The sequence below is a fragment of the Gigantopelta aegis genome, chromosome 3 (assembly GCF_016097555.1).
Source record: "Gigantopelta aegis isolate Gae_Host chromosome 3, Gae_host_genome, whole genome shotgun sequence".
In the NCBI taxonomy this organism is placed as follows: domain Eukaryota; kingdom Metazoa; phylum Mollusca; class Gastropoda; order Neomphalida; family Peltospiridae; genus Gigantopelta; species Gigantopelta aegis.
This window is the reverse complement of record NC_054701.1, coordinates 30,161,727-30,179,448: the sequence shown is the minus strand read 5'-3', so window position 1 is coordinate 30,179,448 and position 17,722 is coordinate 30,161,727. Positions and strand designations below refer to the sequence as shown.

At 36.7% G+C, this 17,722-nt stretch overlaps 2 protein-coding genes across 2 annotated transcripts; one reads left to right on the top strand and one right to left on the bottom strand.

The window, feature by feature from the left end:
- On the top strand, window positions 1-10,643 carry LOC121368589 (spermidine synthase-like). The gene is made up of 8 exons (XM_041493328.1): window positions 1-155; window positions 988-1,108; window positions 1,826-1,918; window positions 3,763-3,916; window positions 6,400-6,483; window positions 7,445-7,590; window positions 9,426-9,548; window positions 10,397-10,643. Exons 1-8 carry the CDS (start codon window positions 1-3, stop codon window positions 10,427-10,429), a joined length of 909 nt encoding a protein of 302 aa, XP_041349262.1. The 3' UTR covers window positions 10,430-10,643.
- Window positions 10,644-13,872: 3,229 nt separating this feature from the next.
- Window positions 13,873-15,226, bottom strand: LOC121389712 (complement C1q tumor necrosis factor-related protein 3-like). Its single transcript, XM_041521366.1, has 2 exons — window positions 14,619-15,226; window positions 13,873-14,430 (listed from the first exon to the last, which is right to left on the bottom strand). Exons 1-2 carry the CDS (start codon window positions 14,788-14,790, stop codon window positions 14,000-14,002), a joined length of 603 nt encoding a protein of 200 aa, XP_041377300.1. The 5' UTR covers window positions 14,791-15,226; the 3' UTR covers window positions 13,873-13,999.
- Between the last annotated feature and the right edge of the window lie 2,496 nt (window positions 15,227-17,722).

The following is a 17,722-nucleotide window of genomic DNA, read 5'->3' as shown; positions in this document are numbered from 1 at the left end:
ATGGCAAGAATGTTCCACTCTGAACTGAGCAGCGACCACAACACGTGGTTTTGTGACGATGAAGTCTACACCCACGAGTACGCTGTATCGCTCAAAGTGGAGGAGATCCTGTATCACAGCCAGTCACAGTACCAAGACATCCTCGTCTTCAGGAAGTACGTCCTCGTTAGCAGTTCAACAACCAGGGCAGTAACTAGTAGGGAGGGAGGGGAGGGGAGGGGTGGGCACAGTTTGGCAGCTCCAGACAAATAAATAAGACAAAGTGCTGTTTAGTTTCACAGTGCCCTTATTGCCCAGGGCCCCGTTCCACGAAGCGATCTTAACCCTAAGATTACCTTAAGCGCATAGCTACCCTATGCACTTAAGTTGATCTTAGGGCTAAGATCGCTTCGTGGAACAGGGCCCAGCATGAGAAGATCCTATATTACAATATTTCTGTTTGGTTGTCCCTGATGATATTTGGCCAGTCCATGTTTTGAACGTGGATGAATATTGTTCAATTGGTATCGAGCATTATAATGCCTGAATATGGTGGTGGAAGGGGAAGGGGGTGGGGTGGGTGGGGGTGGGTGGGGGTGTGGGGGGCTTTTGTGATTATTAGTTGTTTTGGGTGTTTTTGTGAGTTGTTTTTGTTTGTTGTTATTGTTATTGTTGTTGTTATTGTTTGTTTGTTGTTTTTGTTTTGTTGTTGTTGGGGTTTGTTTGTTTTTTTTGTTTTTTTTGGGGGGGTGGGTGTTTTTGTTTTGTTTTCTGGTTTTTGTTTGATTATTTGTTTGGGTTTTTTTTGTAGTTTTCAGTTTTGGGGTTTTTTTTTCTTTTTGATTATTATGGGTTTTTTGGGGGTAGGGGTGCGTACCTCCTAGCACCCTTATCTGGACCCGCGTCTGAATTATCCACCCCCCCCCCCCCCCCACACCCCCACTAGTCTATGGTCAGAGTATATATAGTTCCCTATACATGGTGATGTTTCTACTATATCTGTTTCAGCAAGCTGTATGGAAATGTGCTGGTTCTGGACGGTGCCATACAGTGTACAGAGTGGGACGAGTTTACTTACCAGGAAATGATAACACACCTCCCAATGAATAGTCATCCAGATCCTAAACAGGTAAAGTAAAAGTGAAAGTAGACAATCATAACAAGGATAATGACGATAAGCCCGTTGAGGTAAAATGAAAGTGAAAATAGACAAATCATAACAAGGATAATGTCGAAGCCCGTTGAGGTAACATGAAAGTGAAAGTAGATGATCATAACAAGGATAATGACGATAAGCCCGTTGAGGTAAAGTGAAAGTGAAAATAGACAATCATACCAATGATAATGACGATAAGCTTGTTGAGGTAACATGAAAGTGAAAGTAGATGATCATAACAAAGATGCAAAATGAAAGTGAAACTAGATTATCATCACCATAATAATGGTGTACGATATACCTGTTAGTGGTTAGTGAAAGGGAAGAGGATGTAGTGGTCCTACTGAGTCGTTAAAACTCGCTCTGGGTGAGAGCCGGTACCGGGCTGCGAACCCAGTACCTACCAGCCTACCGATGGTTTAACCACAACACCACCAATAGTGAGCCAACGTGGACTTCCCGTCCAGGATGTTTCGCATCCAATAGCCGATAATCAATAAATTAGTGTGTTCCATTGGTGTCGTTAAACAAAATAAACTTTTAGCTACAAATTTAACTGGTGCGTTTTCATAAACTGGAGTTGTGTATATCTGGGTAGATCTACTAAATATTAACAGAGCTAATTCGGCCCATCGGGGTCTTGTAAGTTACGTTTACTTCATGGTGGTGACGACCCCCTTATACTTTCAGGTGTTGGTGATCGGAGGGGGAGATGGTGGAGTGGTGCGGGAGGTTCTCAAACACGCCAGTGTTGAACACGTGACCCTGTGCGAACTTGATGAGGTATTTCTATACGTGTAGAACATAATGCACTGTTAATGTTCATAAATTAGATCTCAGGCTTGTAGGAACCGGTGGAGGGGGAAGGATTGTTCCCCCCCCCTCCCCCCACCAACACAAAATTTGAGGAAGAAAATGTACGAGATGTTTTGTAGGGTTTTTTTTTTTTTTGTCCTAGTCTATATCAATAAAGATTAAAATATGGATTATGCCCCTCTACTAGGCATTGGCATAGGCGTACTGGCTCCCATTTTTGTAGGGGTGGGGTGGGGGGGGGGGGGGAGCAGACTGGTTTTTGCCTGAATAAAACGAAAATGCCCGAATCTGTATAGCAACATTTATTCCTGTTAGCATTACAGAACAGCTATATAGGATTGCAAACGAACCACTACACATGTTTACATGGATTACGACTAATTTTTAGGGTAGATTGATGGAAATACATGATATAAGGTCTCAGGTTAGCACATTGTTTCCGAATATCTCTATAAATTTTGCTCGAATTTGAGGTTTTGCTCCAGCACTAACGGGCAGTTGCTCCCTACCCCACCCCCCACCCCGTATATGTTTCAAGCACATTTAGCGCGTGGTATGCTAATACCAGTTCAAGTAACATCACAGAATTAATTTACTCTATGACATCAAGTCCTGTTACATACCTTATCACTGACAAGTTTAAGCGAGCCAGTACTCAATGCTATTTTCAAAGTTATGGTCAACTAGATACACTTGGTATACTTCTACCTAAATATATCTGTTTGATTTTTATATTGATATTGATCATCACTTTGTTTTCCCCATTACCATAGTTTGACACCCAACAGCCGATGCATTTTTCGTGCTAGGGGTGTCGTTAAACATTCATTCATTTATTCATTCATTCATTCATTCATTCATTCATTCTACCTAAATGAGTACTAACAATAAAACTTAGTCACTTAAGACTAGTGGTAATTTAATACAGGCCAATTTATAGCAAATTAGACATGATAAATGAATGATTAAGTAATTAAACAGGTTAGTGTAGTATGTAACAATTTTTACAGATGGAAGAAATGGAATTTGATATGGCAATGGTCGCCAAATCAATACATCTGTTTAAAAACATTATTTTATTTTATTATTGTTTTTTAAAAATAAATATTTATTGTTCTAAGCAACAACAAAATAAAAAAAGAAAGAAATGTTTTATTTAATGACACATTCAAAACATTTTATTTACGGTTATATGGAATGAATGAATGAATGAATGAATGTTTAACGACACCCCAGCACGAAAAATTCATCGGCTATTGGGTGTCAAACTGGTAATGCAAATAAATAAAGTGATGATCAACATCAATATAAAAATTCAAGACTTAAACAAAAACAGTGTAAAGAACTGTGCAAAAACACAAATATCACAGAATTTTACGGATACTGAATTTTACTCAAAACTTCAATTTTGTGCTGTATTGGCCATTCTCAAAGAGAATGTTACATCCCTGCACCACGGTGAGGTTACAGACGGTTATATGGCGTCAGACATATGGTTAAGGACCACACAGATATTGAGATAGGAAACCGGCTGTCGCCACTTCATGGGCTACTCTTTTCGATTAGCAGCAAGGGATCTTTATATGCACCATCCCACACAGGGTAGTACATACCACGCCCTTTGATATACCAGTCGTGGTGCACTGGCTGATGTATAATATAACTGTATATTTTTAACAGCTGGAACATATATTCGCACCAACTTGACGTTGTATGTTAAAGGGATTTGCTATAAAATCAGGAATTTTTTATGTGTCTAGTTATATTTATTTTGATATATATTATTACAACATTTTAATTTTATTTTGCAGAAAGTGATTGAAGTGTCCAGGCGGTTTATCCCGAGCATGTCCAGCTGTCTGGGTGATCCGCGAGTGACCATTCACTGCGGAGATGGTATTACATATATCGCTGAACACACTGCAAAATTTGACGTCATCATAACAGATTCATCCGACGCTGTTGGTAATATTACATCATACGATGTAAAAAAATATATATATATATTTATAAGACAAACAATATACAGTGCTAGATAATTATAATATATACATTTCTTTTTTGACTTAAAGAGACATTCCTGAATTTGCTACATTGTAAGATGTTTCCCACTAATAAAATATTTCTACGATTAAACTTACATATTAAATATATTTTCGTGTTTAGAATACCAGTGTCTGTATATTCAATGTGTTTCTGGTCGTCTTAATATTTGTCAGAAGTCCTAACTGGATTTTGTCTTCAAATAATTTCGTACGTAAGAATTTTTTTTATTTTTGAAAATAAAATGAAATTTAAACTAGTACAAATATTAGAACGATCAGAAACACGTTTAATATACAACCACTGATATTTTCTGCAGAAAAATATATTTGATATGTAATTACAATCGTTTAAACGTCTTTGTTAGTCGATAACATCTTAAAAAGTGCAGCAAACTCAGGAATGTCCCTTTAAATGAAACAAAATTTAGCTTTTTTCTTCTTCTATTTACCTAAAGACAGATGTCAGGTCAGGTCATAGGGTTTAACGTTCACATTCAGAGCAAGCTGTTGTAGTGCACGCCTGTCATGGGCGCAGGTGTTGGACTTATGCCGGCTCTTTCGTCCAGGACAGGAATGACAGATGTAAAATGAATAGGTTATTTTTGTTTCATTTCATTTAAAATGATTAATACTTACATTTAATGAAGGTTTAAGAACGCTTTCGTAGGCACACACCTTAGTTGTCTGGGCCCTGTTCCACGAAACGATCTTAGCCCTAAGATCAACTTAAGTGCATGGGGTAGCTATGCGCTTACGGTAATCTTAGGGCTAAGATCGCTTCGTGGAACGGGGGCCCCGGCCTGTATATATAAAGGACAATGGATTCTAAGTGTGGTTAATCTACTAACCTGTAACACCTTTGGATAAATTTAGACTAGAGTGAAACAAGAGTCTTTGACTTTGAAACGTGGAAATACCCTTAAAAAGTACACTGAAGCTCCTTTTAATAACCGTTGTTTCTCAGAGGTATGTGCGTTTTTTAAAAAAAAAAAATCCACTTCGTCATATTAGAAAAACTAGGATGACCATAAACACTTCAGTTGTACGGAAATGGATAATCTAAACAATAAAATGTAAGTAATATCTCATTTCAGTTATCAAAAACATCTCTAAAGGAGAAAACCAGACTGTAGTGTTTAAAAACTAGGGTCTGTGACTTTAATAGTCAGTAACTACTTTATACACTTAAAGTGATCTTAGCGCTAAGATCGCTTCCTGGAACGGGGCCATGAATTCGGTTGTTCAAAGCATAGTAAAATTAACCCCGGGTTAATCTAATATTTTCATTTTAATTATTTTTCCACAAATACAAAATTGATTATGTATTGACACCTTTGGTTGTTCTAAGTCAGGTTTCAGCATTATGTTTTCAGTTATTATTTGTATTGATTCTGTCCTTGGTTTTGAACATTTCTGTTAACCACTGCTTAAGCTAACTAACGATTGAACAACCGGCCCCAGTTTAGCCGCTGGGTAAACAGGAGTCATGCAATGCATTGGTCTTACACCAAAGCCGCCACCAGCGGGAAGTGGATTAGAGGGGCAGTTGATTTCAAAATATGAAATATTCCATTTTTAGTTCAAAAGAACCTTTGTTTTATCTTGCTGAAGAAGACCCTATATAGTTATGTGCCCTGCTCTTTTCTTACGAGTTCCCTGGCTAATTTAAGCTAGGTACGGCAGTATACTCGTAACAGCCGAACCATTAAAACTCAGTCTTGGTTGAAGCCATGACTGTGATACGAACCCAACACCTAGCAGCTTTAGAGCCAATAGACTTAACCACTATACAACAAAGACCAATATAATCTTACCTGCAATAGCCTGATCTAGCATATGTCTGATCTCTGCATCGTGTTCGTTAGTAATAGTGTCCATCATCTGTCTACAAACCTAGCACCTACGAGACTTAGATATGATGAGCTTAACCATCATACAACAAAGACTAATGTAATCTGATTTATAATAGTTTGATCTAACATTCTTCTGATTTCTGTTTCGTGTTCATTACTAACAGTATTCATCATCATATACTGATGCCGTTGTGATTTTTTCTTTTTAAAGAGACTTTATTTACCATGTTTCACATACGGAGATGAATTCAGAAAGAGTTGTAAAATGTCTGGTATTATCAAATCTGTCACCTTTATGATGACCTTTTTTCTTCTTCTTAGTCTTCCTTGTTTTTTGTTTTTTTGTTTTTTTTGGGGGGTTTTTGTTGTTATTTTTTTGTGTTTGTGCAGGGAATGTCGTGGGACGCTCGCTTGAGATATGATGGACTGAAGGGTCGTTTGCCCCTCACCTCCCCCTTCCAAAACATGTAAAAATAGTATTAAATAGCTGTAGCTTAACTATACCGGGGTGCTGTTAAACTAATGCGTGTTTCCTTTCTTCTTGTCACAGGACCAGCTGAAGACCTTTTCAAGCTAGAATTCTACAAGAATTTAAAGAATGCTCTAAAACCAGACGGTGTAATGTGTTGTCAGGGTAGGTTTGGTAGCGTTCCTTGAGTGTACGACAATCAGGGGACAATAAGTTAAGAGATCATCTCAACATTGAATAATGCAAAAACCGACTATATTAATTCATCGACCGGAGGGAGGGTGTGGAGGTATTTATATCGTATTCCTTTAGTCTTTTTGCTTAATAGTTTTCCTAGTACTGTCAGGTTATTTCATCATCAATAGTTCGTAGAAATTTATATGTGTCAATTTAACCAACCACAAACTTTGCCACAGATCGATACATTCTGTGTTCCTCCGGATCTTCCCTTCAAATTGTTCAATATTCTTTTTGTATGTGTGTGTGTTTTATACCAAATAAATATTAATGTCTCATATATATATATTTCTTACTATTTTTTTTGGGGGGGGGGGGGGGGGGGGGGGGGGGGGGGGGGGGGGAGGTGTGAAAGAAGACGAAATAATTTTATCTTTTTTTCAGCATTCAGTTTTGAGATAATTACTTGGTGATTTTCGTATTACTTGCGCATGTCTTTGGGGCTTTTTTGGTAGTTTTTAAAAGATTTTCTAACTATCTATCTATAATTTGATCCCTTTCACAAATATTAATTCACAAACAGAATTAATAAAGTGCCAACAGACCTTTTAGTAAGTTTTTGCTAGTGTTATATTATGTTAACAGGTTTTGATCACAGATCATTTATGATTACATTTACTCGTGGATTTGACTCGAAATCTGATCTACGAATAACATGATTCAGTGACTAGCTTAAAATAAAGCAGGAGGGGTTAAAACGATAAATAAATAAAAAATAATTTTAAAAATCGATGCTATAGGACTTCAGCTAGACAAAAAGAGCTTATTCAAATTAGAAGGTATTTTTTGTATTTATTTGGAAGGGGAGCAGCTGCCTTTTTTTTTTTTTTTACCTCTGCTAGGTATTGTCTTGTATTAAAATACTGGATGTGAATTATTCCTATTTCAGGAGAGACTCCTTGGTTTGATTTGCCTCTGATTAAGAACGTCATGGGTTACTGCAGGCAGTGTTTCCCCACTGTAGAATACGCGCTGGGCAACACACCAACATACCTCGGAGGATCTATTGGTTATATACTATGTGGGAAAAATCCAGTAAGTAAAATAATACATTTGCTGTGAAATAAAAGAAGCAACAAAAAGCTGTACTAAATGTTATTGATTTTTACAGGGGGTATGCCAGTGTGTGTTTTTTTGTGTGTTTTTTTGGGGGGTGGGGGGGGGGGGTATTGTTGTTGCGAGGTCTGGTTTATGTATAGTAATGAGTCATCGTTTTAAAACGTTATTTAACTCTTGACACACACACCCTTTCTTTTGTAACGCATCCCGTGATCCTCTTCCTTTACCCTCCAACAGAAAGAAAGAATTGTTTTATTTAACTCTTGACACACACACACCCTTTCTTTTGTAACGCATCCCGTGATCCTCTTCCTTTACCCTCCAACAGAAAGAAAGAATTGTTTTATTTAACTCTTGACACAAACACCCTTTCTTTTGTAACGCATCCCGTGATCCTCTTCCTTTACCCTCCAACAGAAAGAAAGAATTGTTTTATTTAACTCTTGACACACACACCCTTTCTTTTGTAACGCATCCCGTGATCCTCTTCCTTTACCCTCCAACAGAAAGAAAGAATTGTTTTATTTAACTCTTGACACACACACCCTTTCTTTTGTAACGCATCCCGTGATCCTCTTCCTTTACCCTCCAACAGAAAGAAAGAATTGTTTTATTTAACTCTTGACACACACACCCTTTCTTTTGTAACGCATCCCGTGATCCTCTTCCTTTACCCTCCAACAGAAAGAAAGAATTGTTTTATTTAACTCTTGACACACACACACCCTTTCTTTTGTAACGCATCCCGTGATCCTCTTCCTTTACCCTCCAACAGAAAGAAAGAATTGTTTTATTTAACTCTTGACACACACACCCTTTCTTTTGTAACGCATCCCGTGATCCTCTTCCTTTACCCTCCAACAGAAAGAAAGAATTGTTTTATTTAACTCTTGACACACACACCCTTTCTTTTGTAACGCATCCCGTGATCCTCTTCCTTTACCCTCCAACAGAAAGAAAGAATTGTTTTATTTAACTCTTGACACACACACCCTTTCTTTTGTAAAGCATCCCGTGATCCTCTTCCTTTACCCTCCAACAGAAAGAAAGAATTGTTTTATTTAACTCTTGACACACACACGCATCCCATGATCCTCTTCCTTTACCCTCCAATAGAAAGAAAGAATTGTTTTATTTAACGACGCACTCAACACATTGTATTTTCGGTTATATGGCGTCAGACATATGGTTAAGGACCACACAGATTTTCAGAGGAAACCCGCTGTCGCCACTACATGGGCTACTCTTCCGATTAGCAGCAAGGGATCTTTTATTTGCGCTTCCCACAGGCAGGATAGCACAAACCATGGCCTTTGTTGAACCAGTTATTTACCCTCCAATAGACTGTATTTTTAAAATGCTTCTACTTCTGTTCTTTGATGGGGCGGGACGTAACCCAGTGGTACAGCGCTCGCTCGATGCGCGGTCGGTCAGGGATCGATCCCCATTGGGCTATTTCTCTTCCCAGTCAGTACACCACGACTGGTATATCAAAGGCCGTGGTATGTACAACCCTGTCTGTGGGATGGTGCATATAAAAGATCCATTGCTGCTAATCGAAAAGAGTAGCCCATGGAGTGTTGACAGCGGGTTTCCTCTCGCAATATCTGTGTGGCCCGTTACCATATGTCTGACGCCATATAACCGTAAATAACATGTGTTGAGTGCGTCGTTAAATAAAATATTTCTTTCTTTCTGTTCTTTGATGATATTACAAGAGACGCTGACGGTTGTTGTAAGTTAGAATAATAATAAATAAACAACTTCACGAACGTGGAATTGTTTATTTACTACTCTTCTTTTTTTTTCAGGATAGAGATTTGAAAACGCCTATACGTCATTACAGTGAAACAGAACTTGATGCAATGAACATAAGATATTACTCGTCAGAAATCCACACATCAGCATTTGTTTTGCCACGATTTGTTAAGAAGGTAAATATGTTAACATGTATTTTTGGTATTTTGACTGGTACGTATAGTAATGTTGTTGATGTTGATGTTGTTGTTGTTGTTGTTTCCAATAATAACGTACATCAAATTTTTTTTTTAATTTTTTTTGTTTAACGACACCACTAGAACATATTGATTTATTAATCACCGGCTATTGGATGTCAAACATACATGGTCATTTTAACACAGTGATAGAGCAAAAACCCGCTACAGTTTTCCTTTAGTAGCAAGGGATCTTTTATATGCACCATCCCACAGACATGATAGCACATACCACGGCCTTTGATATATAAGTCGCGGTGCACTGGCTGGAACGAGAAATAGCCCAATGGGTCCACCGACAGGGATCGACCCTAGACCGACCGTGCATCAGGTGTGCGCTTAACTACTGGGCTACGTCCCGCCCCACGTACATGAAGAAGAGCAGTTTAAATATTTTACGTGTGTCTCTTTGGCCTTAAAATAATAGGGATTAGATGCATACTGTTTTAGGTCTTTGGCCTTAAAATAATAGGGATTAGATGCATACTGTTTTAGGTCTTTGGCCTTAAAATAATAGGGATTAGATGCATACTGTTTTAGGTCTTTGGCCTTAAAATAATAGGGATTAGATGCATACTGTTTTAGGGGTTTTTAAGGTATTTACGGTTAATAATATAATGCTTTGAATTTTTGTAAGCATGGGGTCAGGTTTGCTATTTACACATTTATATTTGATGATGACGATGATGATGATGATGATGATTGTTGTTGTTCTTTTTGTTGTTGTTATTTATTTACTTATTTATTTATTTTTCAAAGTATTTATTTATTTATTTGTTTATTTTTAGGTTTTGACTGAAGAGAGCGATACACTCAAGTAGCATTAACATAGTTTTATTTTATTTATTTTTTGAACTCATTATTCTTTGTCATAACTTAGTTTTAAGATGTTATTTTGGGAGATATTTATTTTTTCAAATTATTATATATTTATTTTTTTACCGATTTTAAAAACCTGTCTGTGTTTAAATCATTTATTGTTTTTATTATACATTTCCTGCATTTATTCCAGATCATATTAAAATGTATAGCGTTGTGGTGCCTTGTTGTTTTTATCATTTTCAAACTGAGGTAAACTGTTTTATTGTGACACTATTTAATTAATAATAAAAGTAATATCACTTTTTATTTATGTTATTTGATTAAACTTTTTTTTTCTTTTTTTTTTCATTTTGGAACCCCCTGTGAGTGCTATTCTTCGTCATAATACAGGGATAACAACAACAACAACCTCGAGGAGTTGTCTCCACATGAATGGTTAATTATAGCACGCCGCATGTTCTAAAAAAATTAATTAATTCTAAAAGCATTAATCTGTGATAATTTGTTTTATTCTAAGAAATTGTTTGTTTCTAATTGTTTAATCTCTTAATTGTTTTGTTTGTTGTTTTTTGTGTTTTTTTGTGTATGTGTTTTTCTGTGTTTTTTTGTATACTAGTAATTTAAGCATGATCTTGTGTTTTGTTTATTAAGCTACAGCTTTGCACATGTTTGTAAGGTCCGTCCCGTCCGTCCCGTCCTCCTGGAAAAATTTCCTTTTTAAAATAAAATATTTCAGTTTGTTTAGACGTAAGAAGAAAAGTAAAAGTGTTTTGGAAATAAAAATACAAAATACTTTTTTTTGGTGCAATTTAGAAACCAATCGGCTCAGAAATAAATAATTTGTAGTCAGTTTAGTCTTGTTGATGTAACTTTGATACCCATCGTGGCTGTTGTGCAGGTGTTATTATTGGGGGTTTCGGGGAGGGGGTTGATTACTTTTTTTTAGGGGGGGGGGGGGTGGTATTATTTTAAACTTGTAAAATGAAATTAAAGCACATTACCATAATTAAAATACATTATTGTGATTTTTCATTTACTATAGTTCCTTACACGGGGCTGGAACTTAAGAATGTACTACTACCTACATTTTCATTTCATCTTATTTTCCAATCTGATTAAAATTAGCTCCACCGGTTAATAACTAGTAGAGCTAATTTTAATCAGATTGCATCTGTTTGACACATATGTTAAACATTTAACCCTTCGTATGACCCTTCGTATGACCCTTCGTATGACCCTTCGTGTTTGTACTTAATCCATGCTAGGCATTGTTCAATTCTTCGGTTGAGTGCTCGCTTGAGATGCTAGCGTCGCATGATCGAACCACCTCGATAGATCCATTCAACTGATTGGGGTTTTCTCGTTCCAACCAGTGCACTACAACTGGTCAAAGGCCGTGGCATGTGTTTTCCTGTCTGTGGGAAAGTGCATATAAAAGATCCCTTGCTGCATTAAGACAAATTAAGCAGATTTCCTCTGACTACGAGTTAGACATACTAAATGTTTGACATCCAATAGCCGATGATTAATTAATCAATGTGCTCTAGTGATGTTGTTAAACAAAGCAAACATTTTTTGTTCAATTCTACCATTTCGTCGCTTTGTTTTAAAATCTGTATATACTGTTGTTAAGGGTATGTATTTTGTTATAGATTGATTCCTGCTACAGTCTAGACCCCCCCCCCCCCCCCTCTGTAATGATACATGCACGTGTGCCTGGTATAGGTTTACATTTTAAAGCAAACATTAATTTTTTAAAAAGCCACTTTCATAGACCCCCTTTTATACGCTCAATAACTGCTGATCTAGCTTTGGGTTGTTTCTCGTATTCATTTTTCTTCCATTTCTGTTTCGTTTGATTTAACTTTGTGGGTTTTTTCTTCTTTTTGTTTTTGTTTTTGTTTTGTTTTTCATTTGTTTTCGTTTGTTTCCCTTTTTGTTTTTGGAGTATAAGCACCAACAACGTGGCAACTGTCCCCCCCCCCCCCCCCCCCCCCCCCCCAAGTCCTGGAGAAAATCCTCAAATTCGTGCAAAAACGATAGAAAAATTCGGGGAAAATGAGCTGGCCTGAAATCTTTTCACCATGTCTTCCCATCATTTTGCTCACGACATTAGTTTTAATCCATGTACAATTATTTATTTGTTATTTGTTATTTTTATTTGTTTGCATTACCATAGTTTGACACCCAATAGCCGATGTATTTTTCGTGCTGGAGTGTCGTTAAACATTCATTCATTCCGTGTACAGATGCGTAGTGGTTCGTTTGTAACCCTATATAGCTGTTTGGTAGTAATAATGCTGAAATGAATAAATGTGGTTATCCAGATTCGGGCACTTTTGTTCAATTCGGGCCAAAATGAGCCTGCCCCCCCCCAAAAAAAAAGAAGGGAGCCCGTACGCCTATGTTTGTAAGCATGTTTTGTCTTTTGTTTAAAGAACCTTATTAGGAGTTAACACACAAACACACAAAACAAAACGTGGATTGATTTCAAAAGACATTTTTATTTTACGACACCCTGGCGGCTTTTAACTATTGCTATTAGGTATCTATAGCATATCTTCTTTTCTTTTAACTATTGCTATTAGGTATCTATAGCATATCTTCTTTTCTTTTAACTATTGCTATTAGGAATCTATAACATATCTTCTTTTCTTTTAACTATTGCTATTAGGTATCTATAGCATATCTTCTTTTCTTTTAACTATTGCTATTAGGTATCTATAGCATATCTTCTTTTCTTTTAACTATTGCTATTAGGTATCTATAGCATATCTTCTTTTCTTTTAACTATTGCTATTAGGTATCTATAACATATCTTCTTTTCTTTTGGCACATGGCCTATTGAAAACCTCGTTTCTTTCATATAGGCTATTTATACTGATTCAGGCCCGTGGGAACCTTTAAAAAGCTGAACATTGCTATTTGATTCTAAAAGTGACAGGAGTTTTTTCTGAGGCTATGCAAATTTAGATTTTAGATTTGGTCATGCACCCATTTTCTAAATAGCTTCAAATATCCTTCCTATATGCCTGCTATTAGCAGTCTTCCACGTGCATTTTCCAGCAGACATAATAGCCTTTTGATATGCCAGTCGTGGAGCACAAGTTGGTATTGAAAAATATGGATATGTCTGGTGAGCATTTTACCTTCTACCATGGAGTTACCTCCCATCAGAAATGAAACAAAGGTAGGTAAATTGACAGATAAACACCAGCCTGGGGGGCGCAGTCATCGAACTAGAGGCTAGTAGGTAAAGGGTTCGCAGCTCGGTACCAGCTCCAACCCAGAATGGGTTCTTAAGGGTTCAATAGCCAGCTAACAACTAACCCACTGGACAGACAGCTCAGATAGCAGAGATGTGTGCTCAGGACAGCGTGCTTGAACCTAAATTGGATATAAACACGAAAATATAAGTTTAAAAAAACAACAGAAAAAAACAATCTGATAAACTTTATGTAAGTTGATAATCGATGTCGGTGATTTCATACAGTTATAGCGAAACCGATATCGTTTATTTATACAGAATGGCAGCTTCATGTGATGGACAATGTGTTGCTGTCACAAGTCTACCCTACTACAGATGGAGCATGGAAGTTGTCGTCGTCGGTTCTGAGAAGAAAGCCACTGAAAGTTGACAGTTGCTTACCACGCAATGTATCGCCACCCCAAAACTTCATAACCCACATTTCTTGGTCTTTATGAAGGTGTACCACTGTTTGGACGCTTTCTGTTCCACCAGGAACTGTAGAAACCAACCAGGCTATTTCACTGCCGTCTTTAACTAATTTAAATTCCATTTCAGAAGAAGATGCGTAAATATTTAAAGTAAATAAATATAGTCCAGAAACTGGGGCGCGAAACATTCCTGAGTGTGAAATGTATCCGTTGCCATCGTTGAGATAGACGTTGTCGAAGATAACAATCTGACCATTGCTGTATTTCATTGGAACCGGATCATTTTTAAAGCTCGCCATGAAACTAATCAGGGGTATGCGATCTGAAAAATACGAAATTTAGAATACACTCATCATTGTTTTAAAGTGACAGTGTTGCCTCTGTATCAAATAGCAAATAAAGAAAAGTATAAACAACACTATACAAAAATTATAATACAAAAACAAACAAACAAACACAAACAAACAAACAAACAAACAAGCAAAAATCAAGATGTAAAATAATTTTAACCTTGTTTCGTCTTCAGCAGTACTTCCAGAGCATGGATTTTAATTTCCTGTGATTGCATCCTGGATTTCAAGGACTCCAGTTCTTCTCTGGAGACAGATTCTCCCGGTTGTATCTGAGAACTCACACTCATAATGAAAAGAAGGAAAACAAAAATCCATAACGAAAACATCATCACAATCTATTTGAGTTTTATCTGCGTTAAGAGCAGTGGTTGTGTCTGTATATTTATAGCTTTTTGTTATCAGTTTTTGAAACAACAGCTGGCAATCTGCCACAGTTCTTCTTTTTTTCTCTTTTTTGTTGTTGTTAAAATGCAGCCGTAGATATTATTAAAAAGCCACTCGCTGCAATTTTGGCAAGAGAAATTTGTCTGTTGTCTCAAGTGTAAGATTACACCATAGTCAGTAATATTAATGTTTGCAGGCCTGGATCCTGTGGGATTTATTTTATTTTACTTTTATAACTATATATGTTTTTCCTATTTTTCTAAATATCTGCGTTATGCCCATATCTTATATCCGGAAATTGTACCATGAAGATATACGATGTAGTTATGTTCTGTTCTCTGTTGTGCTACAAAGAAAACCTAATATTAAAGTCCTTTTGATCTGAAACCCAATATTTATTTTCCATTTCTTATTAAGACAAACATTTGTAGTTTATTTGTAGTATTTTATATATACTTTCTACAATTATAATGCTACAAAGGCATTAAAACAAAATAATAACGACAAAAAACTACTTTTTAGTCACTATTAATTTACATGATGTGAATGAATGAATGAATGAATGAATGAATGTTTAACGACACCCCAGCACGAAAAATACACCGGCTATTGGGTGTCAAACTATGGAAATGCAAACAAATAAAGTGATGATCAACATCAATATAAAAATTCAAGATTTAAATAAAAACACAGTGTAAATGAATGAATGAATGAATGAATGCATGTTTAACGACACCTCAGCACGAAAAATACATCGGCCATCGGGTGTCAAACTATGGTAATGCAAACAAATAAAGTGATGATCAACATCAACACAAAAATTCTAGATTTAAAAAAACCCACAGTGTAGTGTAAAGAACTGTGCAAAAATACAAACATCACAGATAGATACTTTTACTCAAAATTTCAATTTGTACTGTATTGGCCATTCTCAAAGAGAATGTTACACCCCTGCACCACAGTGAGGTTACAGCACGCGCAGGGGTTACATGCTCTGATAACCAAACATAATAAAATCACAATTCGCAAGACATGTAACCTAACATACTACCTTAGCCGATATATTTGTATTCTGGAGTGTCCTTAAACATTCATCCATCCATCCATCCATCCATCCTTCGCATGGGCGTACGGGCTCCCATTTTTGTAAGGGGGGGGGGGGGGGGCAAGTTGGTTTTTACCCGAATTAAACAAAAATACCCGAATCTGGATAACAGCATTTATTCATATTAGCATTACTTCCAAACAGCTATATAGGGTTGCAAATGATTCACTATGCATTTGTATAAGGATTACAACTAGGAGGGGGGAGCAGTTGTCCCCCTTTTCCCCTGTCTCATACGCTTATGATCCTTCCATTCATTCATTCATTCATGTTTGCTATACCAGAACTATTATATAGTTTTCCAAACAAAGATCTAATTCGGTCACAATACTAGTGAAGAAATAGCCACTATCCATTACCAAATGTTTGACATCCAATAGCCGATGATTAATTAATCAGTTTGCTCTCATGGTGTCGTTAAACAAAACAAACTGTAACTTGATTATCTCTTTGGTGAAGCTCTTGTAAACACTTAAATTGTGTTTTCATCTGACAGACTTGCCAGCTGTGGTGGTGGCAGTACTCATGACGAGTGCCACCGGTGGGGCAGAATCTGTTCAATCTTCGCGAATACCTGCTATCACGGCGGCGATTCATGAGTGCATGTACTTATTTTAATGATATCTGTCTGGTGCTAGGTTTGATAAAGTAAACTAGTCTAAGAATGGCAGTCCTCTTTGTGGAGATACAAGAGGGATGCAATCTCCAGTAAAGGATTTCTTCGGGAGTGGTTGTCCTACAGATTAATGGAATAATCAACTATTTTGCCAATGCCCATTCCACTCTCCATGGCCCTGGTCATGTATTACGGTTTTGTCTTTCAGACTGAAATAAAAACAGCATTTACCAAACTGGGAAAGTCACGTGATATATCACCAGATTTAACAGACTTGGAAGCCTTTGTTCGTGATATGTATGATAAACCAAATGCATCAAGTGAAGCATGGATGTCTGGTTGCCCAGATCTCGAAAACCTGTCTTGTTTTAACGAAGCCACTACCCAGAGCAAACTGGTTTATTAAAGGGACTTACCCTAGTTTTTAAACACAAAGGCATATTTTTTTTATTATTATAGCCGTTTTTGATAACTGAAATCATACTTTACTTATATTTTATGGTTTAGATTATCAATTTACGTACATTCGAAGTGTTTTTGGTCATCCTGGTGTTTTTAATATCAAAATATTTGTCATATTTTTAAAAACGCACCTGCGTCTGAGAAGTAACAGTTATGTAGTTCAGTTTTAGTCTATTTTTACAGGGTATTTTACCATTTCAAAGTCACAGACTCATGTTTGACTCAATTGTAACTTTATCCAAATGCGTTACAGGTTTATAGATTAATTAAACTTAGTGTTAATTTTCACGGGTTGAAACTAGGATCGGATTGTTTAGATTAAAGGAATCATCGGCTGTTGGATGTCAAACATTTGGTAATTTTGAAATATAGTTTTAGAGAGAACTCACTACATTTTTCAATTAGTAGTAAAGGATCTTTTATATGCATCATCCCAAAGACAGGATAGCACATACCACGGCCTTTAATATACAAGTCGTGGTGCACTTGCTGAAACGAGAACTAGACCAATGAATCCACCAACGGGGATCGATGATAGACCGACCGCGCAACTGGCGATCGTTTTACCACTGGGGTACGTCCCGCCACTTCTATATATACCAAATATAAAATACTTTTTCATTTCAAATTATATTTGTATTTTTACCGATTTTAAAAATCTGTCTTTGTTTAAAATCATTTGTTTCTATATACA

What these genes read in the sequence shown, in the direction of transcription:
- LOC121389712 (XM_041521366.1), bottom strand. Translation starts at nt 14,790, where the DNA reads ATGATGTTTTCGTTATGGATTTTTGTTTTCCTTCTTTTCATTATGAGT. An exon ending in ACTGCTGAAGACGAAACAAG is followed by an intron (nt 14,431 to 14,618) that starts GTTAAAATTATT and finishes CGTATTTTTCAG; the next exon opens with ATCGCATACCCCTGATTAGT.
- LOC121368589 (XM_041493328.1), top strand. Translation starts at nt 1, where the DNA reads ATGGCAAGAATGTTCCACTCTGAACTGAGCAGCGACCACAACACGTGG. An exon ending in CGGTGTAATGTGTTGTCAGG is followed by an intron (nt 6,484 to 7,444) that starts GTAGGTTTGGTA and finishes TTCCTATTTCAG; the next exon opens with GAGAGACTCCTTGGTTTGAT. An exon ending in TGCCACGATTTGTTAAGAAG is followed by an intron (nt 9,549 to 10,396) that starts GTAAATATGTTA and finishes GTTTATTTTTAG; the next exon opens with GTTTTGACTGAAGAGAGCGA.